The sequence below is a fragment of the Nerophis ophidion genome, linkage group LG22, assembly GCF_033978795.1.
Source record: "Nerophis ophidion isolate RoL-2023_Sa linkage group LG22, RoL_Noph_v1.0, whole genome shotgun sequence".
Classification (NCBI taxonomy): Eukaryota; Metazoa; Chordata; class Actinopteri; order Syngnathiformes; family Syngnathidae; genus Nerophis; species Nerophis ophidion.
The window spans coordinates 24614818-24637537 of record NC_084632.1 but is presented as its reverse complement, the minus strand read 5'-3'; the positions used below and the strand labels follow the sequence as shown (position 1 = coordinate 24637537).

The 22720-nt window shown below is 40.4% G+C and overlaps 1 protein-coding gene across 2 annotated transcripts in view; it reads right to left on the bottom strand.

Moving 5' to 3' along the window:
• anos1b (anosmin 1b) overlaps positions 1–22720 on the bottom strand; it is a 120912-nt gene that overhangs the window by 48347 nt on the left and 49845 nt on the right. Inside the window, exons 3-7 of one of the 2 annotated variants that reach the window (XM_061883579.1) lie at positions 13854–13962; positions 9391–9453; positions 8848–9055; positions 5190–5374; positions 1100–1229 (exon numbers count right to left, since the gene is read on the bottom strand). In XM_061883579.1, coding sequence (XP_061739563.1) covers positions 1100–1229; positions 5190–5374; positions 8848–9055; positions 9391–9414 — 547 coding nt within the window. In that variant the 5' untranslated portion in view covers positions 9415–9453; positions 13854–13962. The remainder of the gene's footprint in view (positions 1–1099; positions 1230–5189; positions 5375–8847; positions 9056–9390; positions 9454–13853; positions 13963–22720) is intronic. The other variant, XM_061883578.1, reaches the window with a different exon arrangement.

The window sequence follows — 22720 nt, the reverse complement described above, 5'->3', positions numbered from 1 at the left end:
ATCTCAGCTACAATCGGGCGGAAGGCGGGGTACACCCTGGACAAGTCGCCACCTCATCGCAGGGCCAACACAGATAGACAGACAACATTCGCACTCACATTCACACACTAGGGCCAATTTAGTGTTGCCAATCAACCTATCCCCAGGTGCATGTCTCAACCGATACCTATATATACAGTCGTGGAATTAACACATTATTATGCCGAATTTGTTGTGATGCCGCGCTGGATGCATTAAAAGATGTAACAAGGTTTTCCAAAATAAATTAACTCAAGTTAAGGACAAAAAAGCCAACATGGCACTGCCATATTTATTATTGAAGTCACAAAGTGCATTATTCTTTTAACATCCCTCAAAACAGCAGCTTGGAATTTGGGAAATGCTCTCTCTGAGAGGTATGCAGGGTTGGGGGGGCGGGGGTGGGGGGTAGAGAGGGGTGTATATTGTAGCGTCCCAAAAGTGTTAGTGCTGCAGGGAGTTCTGGGTATTTGTTCTGTTGTGTTTATGTTGTGTTACGGTGCGAATGTTCTCCCAAAATGTGTTTGGTGTGTTGTTCACAGTGTGGCGCATATTTGTAACAATGTTAAAGTTGTTTATACGGCCACCTTCAGTGTGACCTGTATTGTTGTTGACCAAGTAAGCCTTGCATTCACTTGCGTGTGTGTGAAAAGCCGTAGATATTGTGTGATTGAGCCAGCACGCAAAGGCAGTGCTTTTAAGTTTTATTGGCGCTCTGTACTTCTTTCTGCGTCCGTGTACCACTCCGTACAGCAGCATTTTAGTCATAATTTTTACTTTTTGAAACCGATTACCGATAATTTCCGATATTACATTTTAAAGCATTTATTGGCCGATAACATCGGCAGTCCGATATTATCGGACATCTCTAGTTATAGCTTCACCTTAATTTTTAAGTGAAGCAAAGAGAAAGACCAAGCAACAAGAGGAAGTAAAAGTGATGTTCAAATACTGAATATTGTATATTAAATCTCTCATTTGCACAAACAGAAGTGGTTTCCTAAGTGTCTTGTGAAAACATCCAAATTATCTCGTTATTGACATTCAGCACAGCTCAACATTTTTGGTGCACTCGCCTAACCTTTACTGGAAATGTAGTGTCTGCCCGGTGTAGTGAAGCCTCTGGTGCCAAGACTGTTTATTGCTGCCACTCTGAACTGGTACCAGCGCTGAGGTCTCAAATCCGACAGAAGCGAATCCTGAGAAAGTGTCTGAAAACACAAACACATCACATATGTCAACAATGTATGCAAAGATACTAGACAATATTGTTCTAATTTATCTGTCGGATTAAATTGATGATGTGCCTTAATACTTTTCAGCTTCTTCCCAAATAAAAAAAATGCATGTTAGGTTAATTGGACACTTTAAATTGTTCATTCAATAATTCAAACCAAATTTACAAATCCAACGCCCTTATCCAAAAAAGCAAAAATGAGAACGGTGCGCCTACGGTGATGTGGCCAGTGTGTGTGCGTAACAGCAAAGTGCTGAGAGTTTCTGCTCAAAAAGAGGGATAAAGAGAGCAAAGGGCCCAAAGAAAATGAGAGAAGGCTTTGCGATAGTTTACACTAAAAAAGAAAGCCATTGTGGAAAAATGTTTGCACTGTCAAACGCAGCTGGCATTTCACAACAACACAACATCGACGATGCAACACATTACGGGAAAGCACCCTGCATTTTTTAAGAGCAACAAACCAACAGAAATAAGGTTAAGTGTATTTCAAGAGCCACCGCCATCTTTTATGTTTGACTTGCATTTTCAAACACGTTAGGAGGAGGAGACAGGGGTATTCAACGTTTTCAGGTCAAGGACCCCCAAACTGAAAATGAGATGGAGCATTGAGCCCTTACTTATATATCCTGTATAAAATGGTGATTGTGTTTTAAATTAAACTAGTCTTTGGTATTGTGAAATACAAACCCCGTTTCCATATGAGTTGGAAAATTGTGTTAAATGTAAATATGAACGGAATACTATGATTTGCAAATCATTTTCAACCCATATTCAGTTGAATATGCCACAAAGACAACATATTTGATGTTAAAACTGATAAACATTTTTTTGGGGCAAATAATCATTAACTTTAGAGTTTGATGCCAGCAACACATGACATTGAAGTTGGGAAAGGTGGCAGAAAACACTGATTAAGTTGAGGAATGCTCATCAAACACTTATTTGGAACATCCCAGAGGTGTGTAGGCTAATTGGGAACAGGTAGGTGCCATGATTGGGATTAAAAGCAGCTTCCATGAAATGCTAAGTAATTCACAAACAAGGATGGGGCGAGGGTCACCAATTTGTAAACAAATTATCGAACAGTTTCAGAACAACATTTCTAAAGCGAGCTATAGCAAGGAATTTAGGGATTTAACCATCTACGGTCCGTAAAATCATCAAAAGGTTCAGAGAATCTGGAGAAATCACTGCACGTAAGCGATGATATTACGTACCTTTGATCCCTTAGGCGGTACAGCATCAAAAACCGACATCAGTGTGTAAAGGATATCACCACATGGGCTCAGGAAAACTTCATAAAACCACTGTCAGTAACTACAGTTGGTTGCTACATCTGTAAGTGCAAGTTAAAACTCTACTATGCAAAGCGAAAGCCATTTATCAACAACACCCAGGAACGCCGCCGGCTTCGCTGGGCCCGAGCTCATCTAAGATGGACTGATGCAAAGTGAAAAAGTGTTCTGTGGCCCGACGAGTCCACATTTCAAATTATATTTGGAAACTGTGGACGTGGTGTCCTCCGGAACAAAGAGGAAAATAACCATCCGGATTGTTTTAGGCGCAAAGTTCAAATGCCAGCAACTGTGATGGTATGGGGGTGTATTAGTGCCATGGGTAACTTACACATCTGTGAAGGCACCATTAATGCTGAATGGTCCACACAGGTTTTGGAGTGGCATATGTTATCATCCAAGCAACGTTATCATGGACGCCCCTGCTTATTTCAGCAAAGCAATGCCAAGCCACATGTTACAACAGTGTGGCTTAGTAATAAAAGAGTGAGGGTACTTTCCTGGCCCGCCTGCAGTCCAGAGATGTCTCCCATCGAAAATGTGTGGCGCATTATGAATCGTAAAATACGACAACAAGACCCCGGACTGTTGAACAACTTAATCTGTACATCAAGCAAGAATAGTAAAGAATTCCACTTTCAAAGCTTCAACAATTAGTCTCCTCAGTTCCCAAACATTTATTGAGTGTTGTTAAAAGACAAGGTGATGTAACATTGTGGTGAACATGCCCTTTCCCAACTACTTTGGCACGTGTTGCAGCCAAGAAAATCAAAGTTAATTATTATTTGCAAAAAAAAATAAAGTTTATGAGTTTGAACATCAAATATATTGTCTTTGTAATGCATTCAATTAAATATGGGTTGACAAGGATTTACAAATCATTGTATTTCGTTTATATTTACATCTAACACAATTTCTGAACTCATATGGAAACAGGGTTTGTACTAAAGTACTCAAATTCTACATGATAACGCCACCAATAGCTAGTTGGCAACTAGCGCGCTAATTCCTCGACAATTTGAATGCTAACATGAATATAGAAATATACTGTACTTATGTATTCATGTTTTTTATTTTAAACTTGCAAGGTAGTGAGTATGGTGTCATTTGCAAACTACACTACAGTGTGTTGGAACAATTGTAATGTGCAATAACTACACTAAGCAGATCCCCTGAGGGTTGCAGACCCAATGTTGAAGACCTCTAAACTAGAGTTTGTATGTTAATGCTAAAGAGTTAGTTGATCAAAAATCAAACACCACTCCTCCAATGATTAGCTTTTCAAATGTGTACACAATAAATTGTTAAAAACATTATCATTCTATTGATCATACCTTATCAGAGTAATTGTGTTTAATTAGGTAATTTACTTACTATCTATATATTTTATTAAATGTTTTGAATCTCTGCAGGATTTTTTACTTTTTAACCTTATTTTTTTTCAAATATAAGCAATACATAGTGATGCTTTTATGTTAAAGGTGAAATTTTAATGTTACAAGAAGAAATAATAAGGGTCATCAGAAAAACTGTGTTTATTACACCAACTGTATTCCCTTGAATTGCCGCAGGGCATATAGTATGCGCCTGCCTTGAATTACTGCCGGGTCAAACTCGCGTCCCAAAATAATTAGCGCATTGTCAAACTCGTGATGTCACGAGTGACACTTCCCCTGTCATCATTTTCAAAATGGAGGAGGCTGATTTCAATACCGGTAATTTGAAATTGCATAAAGCGAAGAAGATTAAGAGCTATTCAGTATGATTTAATATCCAAGCTTACATCACACTCAAATTTTTACTGCATTTCTTTGGTAAGTGCCGTAGTGAGAAGAGGGGTTAAAATAATTAGCCTATGCTTACTTTTACCGCATGCCTTTGGTAAGTGCAGGAGTGAGAAGAGGTTTTAAATTAATTAGCGCCCCGGCGGCAATTCAAGGAAATACGGTACTTTATCAAAATACGCTTTTAGTGTGTTCTATTCGATTACTCAATCAATCGAAAGATTACTCGACTACTATAATGATCAATAACTGCAGCCCTTATAAACATTATTAAATGTCAGAATAATGGCACTTGTGTGTTTATCAGATCAATTTCTCTACCTCCAAACCAAAATGTAAAGTGAACTAAACGCATAAAAACATAACTAACGGTTATGGTTACAACTGGTACAGATATTGCGTGTAATACCTGGCTTACTGAGACACACACACACACACACACATACACACTTGTCGTCCTCTATTTAGGTCCATAGTTAAAGTTCAGTCATTCAGACTCAGTCGTTGGAACGACTGTGGCTACCAGTGGTTCCTTTTTAAGCTCTGCTTATTTACCTAACCTCACACACACACACACACACACACACACACACACACACACACACACACACACACACACACACACACACACACACACACACATGAACAGTTTACCCTGGCAGTGTGTGAGACAGACTGGGGAGGAGGTTTAGACAAGGAGGCAGCAGACTGATGAGGTGAAAACGGTCTATCATCTCCAAAGTAGTACAAAAGAGTTATGAGATAAAGATATGTAAGACGACCTTTTGAGGTTAACGGTTAATCGGCAATATCAAATTCTCCAATGCAAGGAGATGAGAGTCTGGTGGCATTTACCATGGCAGCAGTCGTCCACGGGGAAGCATGATCTTCACTGGGGTGAATGCCTCTGTTCCAGCGTGACTGGAGCAGGTAAACCACCGGCTCCACGCTGACATTAAACTTCGACACCCACACCACTTTGACCCGGCCCGCTGAATCCTCCACAAAGTTCATCTCTCTGCGGGGCTTCAGAGGAACGCCTGGAGGAGAAAGAGAAGACTGATAACTGCTTTTTATTTTAGACTGCAAGTGTTTCAGCAAGTTGTATGGATGTTGATGAGGAAAGTGTCATCATCAAATCACACAATTGACACTGTCCCTCAGCGTTCAGATGACCGATATTTCACTAACAAGTTCTCTAATGTATTTTTTTGCTCTTGAAAATGCATCTGGGTGTCATTTCCCACAATAACAATTAGATTTTGAGTATTAGGTAAATAACCAACTGTACTTGGAACGCCACTTTCCCATTGCTAGACTCTTGGTCATCTACAGAAGTGGAGCACATTTTTCAACATAGACCAGTGTTTTTCAACCACTGTGCCGCGGAACACTATGTGCCGTGAGATACAGTCTGGTGTGCTGTGGGAGATTAGAGGCCTACTGAAATGAGATTTTCTTATTTAAACAGGGATAGCAGGTCCATTCAATGTGTCATACTTGATCATTTCGCGATATTGACATATTTTTGCTGAAAGGATTTAGTAGAGAACATCGACGATAAAGTTCACAACTTTTGGTCGCTAATAAAAAAGCCTTTCCTTTACCGGAAGTAGCAAACGATGTGCGCGTGACGTCACTGGTTGTAGGGCTCCTCACATTGTTTATAATGTGAGCCTCCAGCAGCGAGAGCTATTCGGACCGAGAAAGCAACAATTTCTCTATTAATTTGAGCGAGGATGAAAGATTTGTGGATGAGGAAATTTAGAGTGAAGGACTAGGGAAAAAAAAAAAAAATTAAAAAAAAAGGCGATTGCAGTGAGAGCGATTCAGATGTTTTTAGACACATTTACTAGGATAATTCTGGGAAATCCCTTATCTGCCTATTGTGTTGCTAGTGTTTTAGTGAGTTAAATAGTACCCGATAGTTGGAGGGGTGTGGCCACGGGTGTGTTGAGGGAAGTGTTGAGGGAAGTCACGAAGCTGCAGCAGGACAGAAGCTCCGCTGATCTCCGGTAAGAGGCAACTTATTACCACAATTTTCTCACCGAAAACTGCCGGTTGACATGTTCGCTTGACCGCTCTGATCCATAGTAAAGCTTCACCTCCAGGAATTTTAAACAAGGAAACACCGTGTGTTTGTGTGGCTAAAGGCTAAAAGCTTCCCACCTCCATCTTTCTACTTTGACTTCTCCATTATTAATTGAACAAATTGCAAAAGATTCAGCAACAAAGATTTCCAAAATACTGTGTAATTGCACGATGAAAAGAGACGACTTTTAGCCGTAAGTGGTGCTGGGCTAATATGTCCCCTCCAACCAATAACGTCACAAACATACACGTCATCATTTTGCGACGTTTTCAACAAGAAACTCCGTGGGAAATTTAAAATTGTAATTCAGTAAACTAAACCGGCCGTATTGGCATGTGTTGCAATGTTAATATTTCATCATTGATATATAAACTATCAGACTGCGTGGTCGGTAGTAGTGGGTTTCAGTAGGCCTTTAAGTAGTTTCACCTATTTGGGTTAAAACTTTTTTTTTTAAACCAGTAATTATAATCCGCGAATAATGTGCTGTTATTGAGTGTTGGTGCTGTCTCGAGCTCGGTAGAGTAACCAAGTTATTCTCTTCCATTTCAGTAGGTGGAAGCTAGTAGGAATTTCTTTGTAGACGTTGGGAACATGGTTGTTTTGTATACTGTTGAGGTGTTTCAATGCACAATAGTGCGTAAATGTGTTCCTGTATAGTATTTCTCCAGCAATGGTCATGTGGTGACATAAATGATGGTATTTTGAGAGGTAATCATTGGACACAGGACATCACTGAAGGCCTAGGTGGGAAATGCACGGCCCGCCACTGGACTTAATATAATGTTTGCTGCAAATTACACTCCTTTTGTTGGGTCCGTCCCACTTTCCACATGCCAATTTGACTGAAAGTTTTTTTGGGGAAATATATGCAGACTGACTCCTTCTTTAGTTGTGCAACAATGCAACCAGCCGCCTTATTTGATAGTACATTCAAATTCTGTGCAAAAATAACGTCACTCGGGATAAAGACACGAGAAAACACATTCAACACAATATGAAATTGGCTCCAGTCTTCTGCAGGTGACGTCAGCAGGCTGATGCAGGCTCGCCCACATTTTGGAGCAAAAAGTGGGCATTCCAAAATGTGCTGACACTCTTTAGAAAACAAGCCTAAAATAACTAGTGTGTCTATTTTGAGGGAAATTTTACCTTTAGACATATTTTTTAGGTCAAAAACTATGAAATAAGTGCCAAAAATCAGAGGGGCCCTTTACATGTTACCGCAATGGCACCACATTGACAGATTAAATGTTTCCATGTTTGCCATTTTATTACATCCAGAAGAAATTCTGAATGTGGAAATAAACCTTCCGAGAACCAGCATCCTCTGTAGTAGACATTTGCTTTTGGTTTTTGGAACACCTTTTGCGAAAAAAATATAAAAATAAAAAAAATATCACTGCTACATATTCTGGTTTATTGTTCCATTTTTGTATCACCCTGTTGTTTAACGTCTTTATTTCCTGTTTAGTCTGTCACCATGGTAGCTCATTAGTTCACCTGCCACTTGTTATCTACGCACACCTGTTTTCTTCTAATCACCTCCCTTATTTAAACTCGCCCCTTTTCGTTATTCATTCTCGGATCCTAATATGCCTACGTGCAACCGTGACGACTCTCATCCTTCTACTGTATGTATGTTCTCGCTAGCTCTCACGCTATGCCACTTGTTTATTCCAGTTTTCATACTGATGATTTGTTTTCTCGTTTGTGCTCTCGAGCCAAGTTTTAGTTTCCTAGTGTTTTATCCTAGCTTTCACGCTAGCGTATTTTGTTTGCCTTCTCTTTACACCATTGTTTTTGTTCCTAGCCTTTTTATTATTTAATAAATCCATTTATAACTTACCTTGTTGTGTTCATCGCTTCGGCGCATCCCTGGAAGAACCAATCCGGCATTACAATGCCACACAAGCCTCACAGCCTGGAGGTGTTGTTGTGCATGTACAGTAGTTGGCAGTGTTATCCTGATTAAGAGTCTCACAACATTGGTGTTTACCGCAGACAAACTGCTTTACGGTAGACGAAAACGTGACTGCTGTTGTTGTGTGTTTTTACCGCGCTGGGAGGACATTGATGAAACTGCCTAACAATAAACCCACATAAGAAACCAAGAACTCGCCCTCAATCATTCTACAGTTACAATGTCATTGGGCAGACACGCTGTTTATATCGTGGGAAAGCGGATGTGAAAACAGGCTGTCCTCACTCAGGTCCGCATGGAGCTGGAGCGGGCGTGGCCTCCAGCTCCGCCTGAATTTCGGGAGATTTTCGGGAGAAAATTTGTCCCAGGAGGTTTTCGGGAGAGGCGCTGAATTTCGGGAGGGTTGGCAAGTATGACTTCAGCTAAGCTAATATAAGTTATTATATTTCTTGAAGATGCATTCAACACGTTCGGAGCATCCTGTGGGCTGTATTCACCTTTATATAGATTGGCGGGTGTTTGACAAGTGTGCCCACAGCCATTGGAGCAGCACTTCCTCGGGGAAGGACAATGTCGGTCTAGAGAGCAGCTCTCCACGCAGGCGGCCGCGAATCCGGCCGCACGGTGAGGTGGAGGGCAGTCACCTTGTCGGGACGACCTCAGAGAAGCCAGAAACTCTCTACTGGTCACACACTCTGTCTGCTTCTGTTGAAAGAGAAAGAGGTTTTGCACTACAAATAAATCCAAGAGCACACTCTGAGACAGGAACACATATAGCGCAGGAAAGAAATGTTTCTTTTGGTTGACATCCACAGTATATGTTATGTGTGCGTTTGTGTGTGCACAGTTCATGCACTTGTGAGAGCTTGTGTGAACAAACACCCACAGAACTCTTCATCCATCCCATTCAAGACCAAAATTCATAGCTTGTGCCAACAAAAACAGGTTCTCAGTGCAGATACAGTCAGTATGGAGCGACACACACACACACACACACACACACACACACACACACACACACACAGCACACTCTATTTTACCTCACAGGACTTTGGAGTAAGCATCTTCTTGGTTTCCCAAAGCTCTTTGCATGGTTGAAGGCACTTGACATGAAAAAATAAACACAAAGGGAAAAAAATGAGGCTTTGCAAGTATTTTTGTTTTGTTATTTCAAACGACCAAACGAGTGAAATGTCCATGGGCTTTGAAAAACAGGAAATAAGAGACAGCAATTAGTTAAGAAAGCTCCGATCCAATGTCAACAATAGTGTTTGACAGGAATGGCGTTTCTCTACTTTTAATGTACTTCACTTAATGATGACGACGCGGCATCAGGAGCAACGGGGATTTCAGTATCTTGCTCAAGGATACTTCGATATGGAACTAGCAACCATTAGGTTGAGGATTAACCACTCTACCACGTGAGCCATACTAGTAGAGTCATGAGAAAAAAACAATACAGTGGTATATCAGTTTTCACGTGGCCCACTTTTCATACGATTCTGTCTTAGTCATGTCATGGTCCACGTCTTGGACCATGTCATATTCTGGTTTGGTTTCTGTTTTGTTATCATCCTGTGTTGTATTCGACGTCTTTGGTTCCCGGTGGCACTTCCTGTTTGGTTTCTGTTGTCATGGTTACTCATTTAGTGTCACCTGTTTCTTGCTTGTCGTCACGCACCTGATTTGATTAATTATCTCTTTATTTAAGACCGCCCTTGTTTGTCATTCGTTCTCGGACTCTTGTTTGCTCCCACGCAACAGATGACGTCACATTCCAGCATTGTGGTAGCTATTAGCACTCGATAAGCTTCCGAGCTATTTTGTTTGTTCTTTTCCCTAGTTCTCACGCTAGCGCTTTCTGTTCTTCCTAGCTTCCACGCTAGTTCTGTTGTTTTGTTTGTTAGTGCCTTCATGCAAAGTGTTTTGTTCTTAGTTTGTTTTATTATATAATTAAATTCACGCTGTGTTCCATCTTCCGCTGCACCCACGAGAGAACAACTCGTCACCACAATGCCACCGAGACGTCAAAAGTCAAAATTTTTCGCCATAGTTTTGCCCGCATGTTTTTTTGTAGAATGTGTTTCCAAACTGGTGATTCAGTCCCTAATAGTGTTGTCCAGATACCAATATTTTGGTACTGGTACCGGTACCAAAATTATTTCAATACTTTTCTAAATTAAGGGGACCACAAAAAATTGCATTATTTGCTTCATTTTAACAAAACAATCTTAACATTAACTAAACATATGTTTCTTAATGCAAGTTTGTCGTTAAATAAAATAGTAAACATAATTGATAACTTGTCTTTTAGTAGTAAGTAAACAAACAAAGGCTCCTAATTAGTCTGCTAACGTATGCAGTAACATTTGTGTCATTTCTCATTCTAATATTTTGTCAAAATTATGAGGGACAAATTGTAAAAATGTATTATTAATCTACCTGTTCGTTTACTGTTAATATATGCTTCCTTTCCTATTTTAACATGTTCTATCTACACTTCTGTTAAAATGTATTAATCATTTATTCTGTTGTGATCCGCTGCTCTGATCGTTCGTTGTTTAGATTTTTGAGTTTGTTTGCGCACTTCCTGATTGGTTTCTGTTGCCATGGTTGCATACTTGTCTCACCTGTTCCTTGTTTCTGGACTCTCGCTTGTTGATTACAATCCTTATTTAAGCCTCCATTTTCTATTAGTCGCTCTCTGATCCTAGCCTTGTTTCCCACAACAGTGACGATCGCTATCTCCTGACTCTGGTAATCCTGTTTTATACCGATTAGCTTCCACGCTATCCCTGTGTTTAGTTCCCTAGCGTCCTTGCTAGCGCTTTTGGTTTGTCTTATCTACCTAGCACCAGTGTTTTTGTTCTTAGCGTGTTTTTAGTTAATAAATCTACATTTCTTACCATTATGCTGTGTCCGTGCCTGAACTGCATCTTGGAAGAAGCACCTTTAGCCACCATTCTAAGCGAACGTCACATATTCTTCTGTTTTTTGGATGCTTTACATTAGTTCTGGGTGATGCCACAAATTTGGGTATCAATCCGATACCAAATCATTACAGGATCATACATTGGTCATATCCAGAGACATATTTCCTGAGTTTATAAGCATAATATCAATTGAAAAAAAATGAAAGAAGATGTAATGCCAAAAAATATTGACCTAATCATGGTAGTATCAACTACATACGCTCCTGTAGTTGGTATCATTACAGTGGATGTCAGGTGTAGATCCACCAAAGGCGTTGGTTTACATTTTGATGGCGGTGAGCTACGGTGTGTAGTGAAATATGTTTAGCTATTCCTCCTGCAGGGATGATACTTGTAAGAAACATACTTTATTTGTCGCCATGCAGGCGAGGATTAGTGATTTAGAAGTAGCTAAAACATTGCAGACCGGGGATGGACGTTAGCTGCTAGCTAGCTAGCCATGTCTTAGAGCAGTGGTTCTCAAATGGGGGTACGCGTACCCCTGGGGGTACTTGAAGGTAGGCCAAGGGGTACGTGACATTTTTAAAAAAAATTCCAAAAATAGCAACAATTCAAAAATCCGTTATAAATATTATTTATTGAATAATACTTCAACAAAATATGAATGTAAGTTCATAAACTGTGAAAAGAAATGCAACAATGCAATATTCAGTGTTGACAGCTAGATTTTTTTGTGGACGTGTTCCATAAATATTGATGTTAAAGATTTCTTTTTTTGTGAAGAAAAGTTTGGAATTAAGTTCATGAATCCAGATGGATCTCTATTACAATCCCCAAAGAGGGTTCTTTAAGTTGATGATTACTTGTATGTGTATTTTTCAACAAGTTTTTAGTTATTTTTATATCTTTTTTTCCAAATAGTTCAAGAAAGATCAATACAAATGAGCAATATTTTGCACTGTTATACAATTTAATAAATCAGAAACTGATGACATAGTGCTGTATTTTACTTCTTTATCTCTTTTTTTCAGCCGAAAATGCTTTTCTCTGATTAGGGGGTACTTCAATTAAAAAAAATGTTCAGAGGGGGTACATCACTGAAAAAAATTTGAGGACCACTCTCTTAAAGCACCTCTTCCTGAGGGCGTTTCAGTGTTCTAACTTCACCTTTATCGTTAGTTTTAAGCCAAAATGCGTTCGTTCTCCTTTTTCCGTCTACAAACTGTGTCTGTTTGTAAGTACTCTGTGATCGTGCGCTGCCAAACATGCTTGTATACCATCAATGACACGACATGTGATTACAGGGGGCGGGGAGATGAGGGACCGGTTCTTTATAGAGGCGGTATAGTACCGAATATGATTAATTAGTATCCCGGTACTATACTAATACCGGTACACCGTACAACCCTAGTCAAAATGTTTTTTTATTGACTCTACGACTGAAAAATAACCTCATCCATTGGACCAAATAAAGTTTCAAGTTCCAGTGCTTCGATAAAGAAAGTGAAAAACATGATCAAATTTAAGAAACAACTTGTAGTGAAGTACAAAGGTGGCGTTCTTTCTCGTCTTTCAATGAACAAGAAGTTTGAGAACATTAGGGAGATCATCTCTTTGGAAGGCTCAAATAACACAGAGGAGGTTGACAGAAGTGTTGAATGATGGCTTTTAGCAAATCACAAACAGACACCATATAAAAACGAAGGTTTTGGCCCCAACCTCTACTCTGTCCCTCACTGTCTTTCTGTCTGTCCGCTTCAATCAGCCGCCCAGTGTTTCTGGCTTTAATCAATTCTTAAGTTATTTCCGTCGCACTGATTTGAGAAGAACAAAAAGCCATATAAAGTCACATTTACAAATAAACGGCCACCTTTTGATGTCAATGGCTTCTCCAACAACTCCATCTGTTTTTAATTAGCCTGTGACTATATATTTTTCTAATGACAACTGCAGGCCATTAGGGTTCATCACCATTACCGTTGAGCAGCAGATTAGATACATGAGCGCGATGCCGAAATTGGTCTTCAAGGAGCATCAAGAAAGCCAGCTGAAACCACATGTTGGGTTCCTAACTAGTGGGTAAGCGTTGGTCTCAGCATGAAGCATGCATGATAGCTGCTTAACATTTGGTTGGTTTCATATAAATCAAGGATGAAAATGTTTGGTTTCAGTTAAGCCATTAAAATATTTATTTCAGAGTTGGCCAAAAGTGGGTTGTTGTTGTCATCGAATGTTGGTGCGGTTTGAAATGCCGATAAATCAGAAAAAATAATCAAAACATTCAGCATGTGACTGCATCTCGCACCAAATACTATTTTTCTCCCATTGCCCAAATTGTTTCTATGAGCTCATGTGTACATTGTGAGCATTCCTGTCTTATATGTAGAAAGACTTACAAAATGGGTGTGGTTTTCAACAACATTTGTTGCTAAGTCATTCAACAGATAATTAGAAGAATGTTGTGTGGGCATAGAACAGAGTACCATGCAGACAAATAGAACTGTTTCAAATCAGAATTTAATGAAGCTGGCTCAATCCCGCTTGTCATATGTAGCTAGGACTGCAAGCACCTTTGTTGGCAGCAAACCAGGACACACCCCTGCTCACGCTGGCCGCATCGCAGCCTTGCCGGCGTGTGGGCGATCAGCAATCAGCACACCTGGTCCTGATGAGGGCGAGCTGTATAAAGACAAGAGAACCCAAGGATCTGCGCCAGAACCTAATCTTCTGTTGTGTACAGTAAGCTAACTACATGCTTGATGCAATGCTGCTTTCCCTGTGTTTTCCCCTCTGAGTTGATTTGTGCCGTGTCTTCCTTGACGCTCTCCCTGCACCCTGTCTACTCGTCTTCACCTGCGATTCCCTGTTGTTCCCCTCTGGTTCTTTGGCTGCCCCTTTTGGATTCTCGACATCCTGCCTGGACACAGACAAGACACTTCGCCATTCGCCCTGACTATCTGCATGCACACAGGCTGCCTTCTTGCCTGGCCCCTCCTCTCGCCCAACACATCAAGGTAATACACAACAACTAATTACACACATAGTCACACACACATACACCATTTTTTGGATTTTCTCACACTCCATTACTTTGTTTCTTAATTAATAATATTGTTTTGTTATTATTTATATATATATATAGTATGTATATAAATAAATACATAGAGCTTTACCGCCCCTTGTGGTTCTGTGCCGTCAACTCCCTCTTGCATACATACATGTATATAACTCATCTATCCATCCATCCATCCATTTTCTACCGCTTATTCCCTTCTGTTATTAGAGTCATACAATAAAATTATGAATAAGTTGTTCAGCTCATGTGTTTTTAATGTAGATGCTACCTCAGTAGAAGCATTTAAGTCCCATCTTAAAACTCATTTGTACACGCTTGCTTTTAAATAGACCCTTCTTTTAGAACAGTTGATCTGCCGTCTCTTTTCTGCTCTGCCCCCCTCTACTGCGTGGAGAGGTTATTAGGTGACCACAGATGATGCACTAGCTGTTCAAACTCGGGACCCGGGGTAGACCACTCATCTGTGCATCAGTTGGGGACGTCTTTGTGCTGCTGATCTGTCTCCACTCAAGATGATCCCCTGCTGGCCCCACTATGGACCGGACTCTCACTCTAATAACTAAATCCATTCTACATCCATTGTACCGGTTGCTCGGGTGGGGGCGGTCCCTACATCTGCGGTCCCCTCCAAGGTTTCTCATTGTATCCCATTGGGTTGAGTTTTTTCTTGCCCTGACATGGGATCTGATGTCATTGTGGCTTGTGCAGCCCTTTGAGACACTTGTGATTTAGAGCTATATTAATAAACTTTAAATGATTACGATACATTACAGCAGTGGTTAACAAACCTCAGAAAAAACTTGGCCCTTCAAGTACCACCATAATTACCAACATTGACATACAGTAGCGTAGTAGGCCCAAGTATTCATTAAAAACAAGGAGAGGTTTTATAAAACAAGTATATTTGATATTTTTTGGCAGATGTAACATTACACACAATGTGAACAGTAACACTGTGTTCGAATATATAAAAACCTTGTTTCCATATGAGTTGGGGAATTGTGTTAGATGTAAATATAAACGGAATACAATGATTTGCAAATCATTTTCAACCCATATTCAGTTGAATATGCTACAAATACAACATATTTGATGTTCAAACTGATAAACATTTTTTTTTTGCAAATAATAATTAACTTTAGAATTTGATGCCAGCAACACGTGACAAAAAAGTTGGGAGTGGTGGCAATAAATACTGATAAAGTTGAGGACTACTCGTCAAACACTTATTTGGAACATCCCACAGGTGTGCAGGCTAATTGGGAACAGGTGGGTGCCATGATTGAGTATAAAAGCAGCTTCCATGAAATGCTAAGTAATTCACAAACAAGGATGGGGCGAGGGTCACCAATTTGTACGCAAATTGTCTAACAGTTTTAGAACAACATTTTTCAACGAGCTATTGCAAAGAATTTAGGGATTTTACCATCAACGGCCCATAAAATCATCAAAAGGTTCAGAGAATTTGGAGAAATCACTGCACGTAAGCGATGATATTACGGACCTTTGATCCCTCAGGCGGTACTGCATCAAAAACCGACATCGGTGTGTAAAGGATATCACCAAATGGGCTCAGGAACACTTCATAAAACCACTGTCAGTAACTACAGTTGGTCGCTACATCTGTAAGTGCAAGTTAAAACTATGCAAAGCGAAAGCCATTTATCAAGAACACAAAGGAACACCGCCGGCTTCGCTGGGCCTGAGCTGATCCAAGATGGACTGATGCAAAGTGGAAAAGTGTCCTGTGGTCTGACAAGTCCACATTTCAAAATATATTTGGAAACTGTAGACATGGTGTCCTCCGGAACAAAAAGGAAAATAACCATCCGGATTGTTCTAGGCACAAAGTTCAAAAGCCAGCACCTGTGATGATATGGGGATGTATTAGTGCCTAAGGCATGTGTAACTTACACATCTGTGAAGGCACCATTAATGCTGAAAGGTACATACAGGTTTTGGAGCAACATATGTTGTCATCCAAGCAACGTTTATCATGGACGCCTCCGCATATTTCAGCAAGACAATGCCAAGCCACGTGTTACAACAGAATGGCTTCGTAGTAAAAGAGTGCAGGTACTTTCCTGGCCCGCCTGCAGTCCAGACCTGTCTCCCATCGAAAATGTGTGGCGCATTATGAAGCGTAAAATAGGACACCGGTGACCCCGGACTGTTGAACGACTGAAGCTCTACGTAAAACAAGAATGGGACAGAATTCCAATTTCAAAGCTTCAACAATAAGTTTCCTCAGTTCCCAAACGTTTATTGAGTGTTGTTAAAAGAAAAGGTGATGTAACACAGTTGTGAACATGCCCTTTCCCAACTACTTTGGCACGTGTTGCAGCCATGGAATTCTAAGTTGATTATTATTTGCAAAAAATAATTAAGTTTATGAGTTTGAACATCAAATATCTTGTCTTTGTAGTGCATTCAACTGAATATGGGTTGAAAATGATTCGCAAATCATTGTATTCCGTTTATATTTACATCTAACACAATTTCCCAACTCATATGGAAACGGGGTTTGTATATACATATATACATATATATATATATATATATATATATATATATATACATATATATATATATATATATATATATATATATATATATATATATATATATATATATATATATATATCCATCCATCCATCCATTTCCTACCGCTTATTCCCTTTCGGGGTCGCGGGGGGCGCTGGCGCCTATCTCAGCTACAATCGGGCGGAAGGCAGGGTACACCCTGGACAAGTCGCCACCTCATCGCAGGGCCAACACAGATAGACAGACAACATTCACACTCACATTCACACACTAGGGCCAATTTAGTGTTGCCAATCAACCTATCCCCAGGTGCATGTCTTTGGAATATATGTATGTATATATATATGTATATATATATATATATATATTTTTTATATATATATATATATATATACATATATATATATATATATATATATATTCATATATATATATGAGTGTGGCCTCGGCGTGGCTACGATCAATTCCATGTGGATTGTGATGTAATGAAAAAAATGTGCTTAAATTAGGGAGTGTGCATAGATCTGATTTTTTTCCTTGAACACTCTATTTTTGCTGGATTTGAACATGCAATAATTTTTGTTGGAGATTCAAGCAACTCTTAAAGGCCTACTGAAACCCACTACTACCGACCACACAGTCTGATAGTTTATATATCAATGATGAAATCTTAACATTGCAACACATGCCAATACGGCCTTTTTAGTTTACTAAATGACAATTTTAAATTTCCCGCGGAGTTTCCTGTTGAAAACGTCACGGAATGATGATGCGTGTTTGTGACGTCTCGGGTTGTAGTGAACATAATAGCCCAGCACCACACACGGCTAAAAGTCGTCTCTTTTCATCGCATAATTACACGGTAATTTGGACATCTGTGTTGCTGAATATTTTGCAATTCGTTCAATTAATAATGGAGACTATAAAGAAGAATGCTGTTGTTGGAAAGCGGTGGATTGCAGCTGTCTTTAGCACCGAAACACAGCCAGTGTTTCTTTCTTTGTAGTGAAGTTTTAACACAGAGCGGTCAAGCGAACATGTTTCTTTACGTCAACCAGCAAGTTTTTGGATGGGAAAATTGTGATATTAAGTCGGCTCTTACCGGCAACTTCAGTGGATTATGCGACCTCCTCCTGCAGCTCAAAAAGGCAGCTGTGATCTTGGGTCCTCGGCTTCTCTCAGAGACACTGGCGTTCACCACAGCCCGCCGACTTTCAGGTATGACTTTACAATCATCTCACTAAAACACTATTAAAACAATAAGCAGATAAGGGATCTTCCAGAATTATCCTAGTAAATGTGTCTAATTACATCTGAAACGGTCCCACTGCCGTTGCCTGGAGCCGTCGCCTTTTATTTTTTATTTGTGCTTCACTCTAACTTTCCTTATCCACGACCCTTTCATCCTCGCTCAAATTAATGGGGAAATTGTTGCTTTCTCGGTCCAAATAGCTCTTGCTACTGGAGGCTATGATTATAGACAATGAGAGGAGCCCTACAACCCGTGACGTCACACGCAAATCGTCTGCTACTTCCAGTAAAGGCAAGGCTTTTTTATTAGCGACCAAAAGTTGCGAACTTTATCGTCGATGTTCTCTGCTAAATCCTTTCAGCAGAAATTTGGCAATATCGCGAAACGATCAAGTATGACACATAGAATGGACCTGCTTTCCCCGTTTGAATAAGATAATCTCATTTCAGTAGGCCTTTAATACATGATGCCTCTGGACCTTATGGGTCGTTTAAAACATGTATTGCTACCGGTTATTTTTTAAACTTGCAATACCATTCACTCAGTATGTAAAAAAAAGTGATTTCTAGTTTATTTACTTTTTCGTACAGATGCTTTAGAACTTGCAGGTTAAAAAACAACAAACAAGTGTGATAATAATCGAGATCGGATGATACAAAAAAATGTGTCTTGATGTATGTATCCTAGCACTAACACTAAGTATTATTTACTTTCCAAAAATGTATCAAATGTTTGAAAAGACCTCATCTAAAACCTTTGTGGTGAACAAGAACATAACGTTGAGAAGCTTGTCCAACATCTGTTACCACTGACCTCACAATGATGAAAATAAAAAAGTAAAAAAATTCCCATACACACAGAATCTTGTAAAAAGTCTACTTGGAAGAAATGTCCCATCTTTCCTCATGTTTTGTGGCGTTGAGCAAAGCACCAAGCTTAAAACTCCCTGGAAAACTGCCCTTAATAGTGTGTCAAAAAGGGAGGGTCTGCTTGCTGCGTAGACTGTTGTTGGTGAATGCAGGACTCAGTCTCTTTTTATGCTATGTCCGTGAAAATGTTTAACTTTTCCATATAAAACATGATCTACATTTGAAAGAAATTGCTAAAGGTACTTCCCAGAGATACATACATTTGTATGAATCAACTGTATAAATCCTTAATTTTCATTTAAAGGGGAACATTATCACAATTTCTGAAGGGTTACAACCAATAAAAATCAGTTCCCAGTGGCTTATTTTATTTTTCAAAGTGTTTCTCAAAATTTTAACCATCACACAAGATCCTGAAAAACGGCTTCAAAGTGCCTGATTTTAACCGTCGTTACATCCACCCGTCCATTATCCTGTGACGTCACAGCGGCACCACACAGAAACAAACATGGCGGATAGCACAGAAAGGTATAGTGATATTAGCTTGGGTTCAGACTCGGATAAGCGATCCAACAAATTACGCATGTATTGAAACGGATGGTTGGAACGAAATTGAAGAAGAAACTGAAGCTACTGAGCCATATCACGACAGACAGCGGCACACCCCTAGTAAATACTAAAAACAAAACTATGGATACATTACACAGATACGCCATGTAGCAGGTAAAACACACATTGTTAAAGGTAAAACACAAATAGTAGGAATTTGTTACAAACTTCTGTCATTTCACTTGCATTATTTGATGTTAATTGGGTGGTTTTAGCTCCGCTAATATTTGGCATCAAGCCAAGAAGCCTTGTGTACATCTACGTGTCTACATGTGCACAACAGGGGAGCTGGTTAACTCCAGAGAGTAGTGTAAGTGTGTTTGCGAGAATTGCAAAGTGTTGGCTGAGTGACGTCAGTAAGTGAGTGGGCGGGTAAAGAGAGAGAGAGGTAGCGCATTCACTGGTCAGTAGAATGATGAACAGGTCTGGTTGTGTCCTGCAAAACTAATAATAAAGCGATTGTCAAGAATTGGCGGCCCCGTCATTCTGACCGGAAAGCGGAGCTTAGCAGACTCATTAAAGCGAAGAGTGTAACCCCCGACGAAACAATCGGCCCTCGGGGAAACGTCTGCCCTGCGCTCCTTGTCTACGGTCTGCAATGGAGCCGAACAGCAGGACAGGTGTAACAACAACATTACCTGTTACTCTATATAACTCCTTGTGCAAGTTTAAATGTTTGTTATTTAAATGTTTCCCTGATTTTGAAGCAAAGTGGTAATACTAATGAGGCGTATTTTAAATCAACACTTGCAGCACGGAGCCTCCCTTTTTAAAGTGTCACTGTGGAGAGACGCAGCCGACGAGCTGACGAGCCGGCGGCGGGGCAGGGCACGCTGCAGCCCTGCCCAAGATGACGGCAAGGAGGCGGAGAATGTGGCGAAGCGGAGAGGCGGAGCGTGCCGGGAGCGACGCCGCCGCAATCGAATTCAGGTGCGTGGCTCACACACTGGGAAACTATTAACATTTCTCCTGACACTGTATAAAAGGGGAGAAGGACGAGAGATCGATGAGGAAGAAGGAGAGTCCGCAGCGGATGAGAAACGAGAGCAACACAGAGCGCAAGACAAGCACGACGACGACGGCGTCTGAAAAGCAGACCGGGAACGAGCAGTGGAGGAAGGAGCTGAAAAGCGATCCGAGCTGCAACCAACCTTTATTGTAAAATAAAGTAGTCAAACCTGCTCAAAAGCATGTCCTTCCTGGGTGGTCCATTGAACCCGCACGGCGACGGCAAGAGACTGTCACAGTCGCCATTATTGTCAGTTTTGAAGCCCAAATACCTTCATATTGCACTTCACGCACCCTCTATTAACCAGTAGAATTGTAGCATTTTGCCATTCTTCCTCTCCAAGATGTTATTGCTTGCATGCAATTAGTGTGTGCATTTTGACACACTAAACATCATGCGTCTCGCCCTGTAGTCACCGTTGCACAACAGCATTAACGGTGCCATTTTTTTCAAGGGTAGTATAGTACCGTTTTCAATTGATTAGTACCGCGCTACTTTATTAGTACCGGTATACCGTACAACCCTAGTCTCTTCATTTGACCAAGATCTGCATCCTTAACACCAAATGAACTTTGACATTTACAGTACATAAACACTGACAAACACACATCGTATATCCACTCTTGCTTGAGCAGCAACTTTGATCAGATACAGACCTGTTTTCATTTTTCATTCCTCCGCTTTTGTCCTTCACCCCCTTACCATAATGCATTTTCCCTCCCCTTCCATTCCGTTCCAGTGCTCAACTTTGTTCTCTTTGTTCTCCGTCTTCATCCCTTCTGTCCATTTTTTTCTTCCTTTTTTTTTTTTCAGAATCTCATATCACAACGCCCGTAATCCTTCACGGACTCCAAGGCTTGGCCAAGAGCTAAAGTGAATTAATAAAATAACCTAGAATAAGCGTTTGTTAGTCCTGCAACTGGCCAAAATTATTTTGCAAAGTTTAAAGTAGCAGCATACAAATATGAAATTAAAAATCTACACCTGCACCTGGCAGTGTACATTACATCCGGAAAGTATTCACAACGCTTTACTTTTTCCACATGTTATGTTAGTGTCTGGCTTCACGGTGGAAGAGGGGTTAGTGTGTCTGCCTCACAATACGAAGGTCCTGCAGTTCTGGGTTCAATCCCAGGCTCGGGATCTTTCTGTGTGGAGTTTGCATGTCCTCCCCGTGAATGCGTGGGTTCCCTAAGGGTACTCCGGCTTCCTCCCACCTCCAAAGACATGCCCCTGGGGATAGGTTGAATGGCAACACTAAATAGGCCCTAGTGTGTGAATGTGAGTGTGAATATTGTCTGTCTATCTGTGTTGGCCCTGCGATGAGGTGGAGAATTGTCCAGGGTGTACACCGCCTTCCGCCCGATTGTAGCTGAGATAGGCGCCAGCGCCCCCCGCCACCCAAAAAAGGGAATAAGCGTTAGAAAATGGATGGATGGATGGATATTAGTGTCTTATTCCACAATGGAATACATTTAGTTTTGTCTTCAAAATATTACACATAATACCCCATAATGACTATGTGAAAAGTTTATGTATTTATTTTTATTTTGCAAATTTAAAATAAATAAAAAAAAAAACATGTACATAAGTGTTCACAACATTTGGTCAATACTTTGTTGATGCACCTTTGGCAGCAATAACAGCTTAAAGTCCTAATGAATACGATGTCACAAGCTTGGCACAACTATTTTAGGGCAGTTTCACCCATTCCTCTTTGCAGCACCTCTCAAGCTCCATCAGATTGTCTGGAAAGCTGTGGTTTTCATCCAGGATGTCTCTGTACATTGCTGCACTCATCTTTCCCTCTATCCTGACTAAAAACATCCCCAAATCATGGTGCTGCCACCACCATGCTTCACTGTAGGTATGGTATTGGCCTGCTGATGAGCGGTGCCTGGTTTCCTACAAACATGTCGCCTGGCACTCATGCCTAAGAGTTCAATCTTTGCCCCACAGACCAGTGAATTATATTTCTTATGGTCCGAGAGACATTCAGGTGCATGTTGGTAAACTTTTTACTAAGAAATGGCTTCCGTTTGGCCACTCTTCCAAACAAGCCTGACTGGTGGATTGCT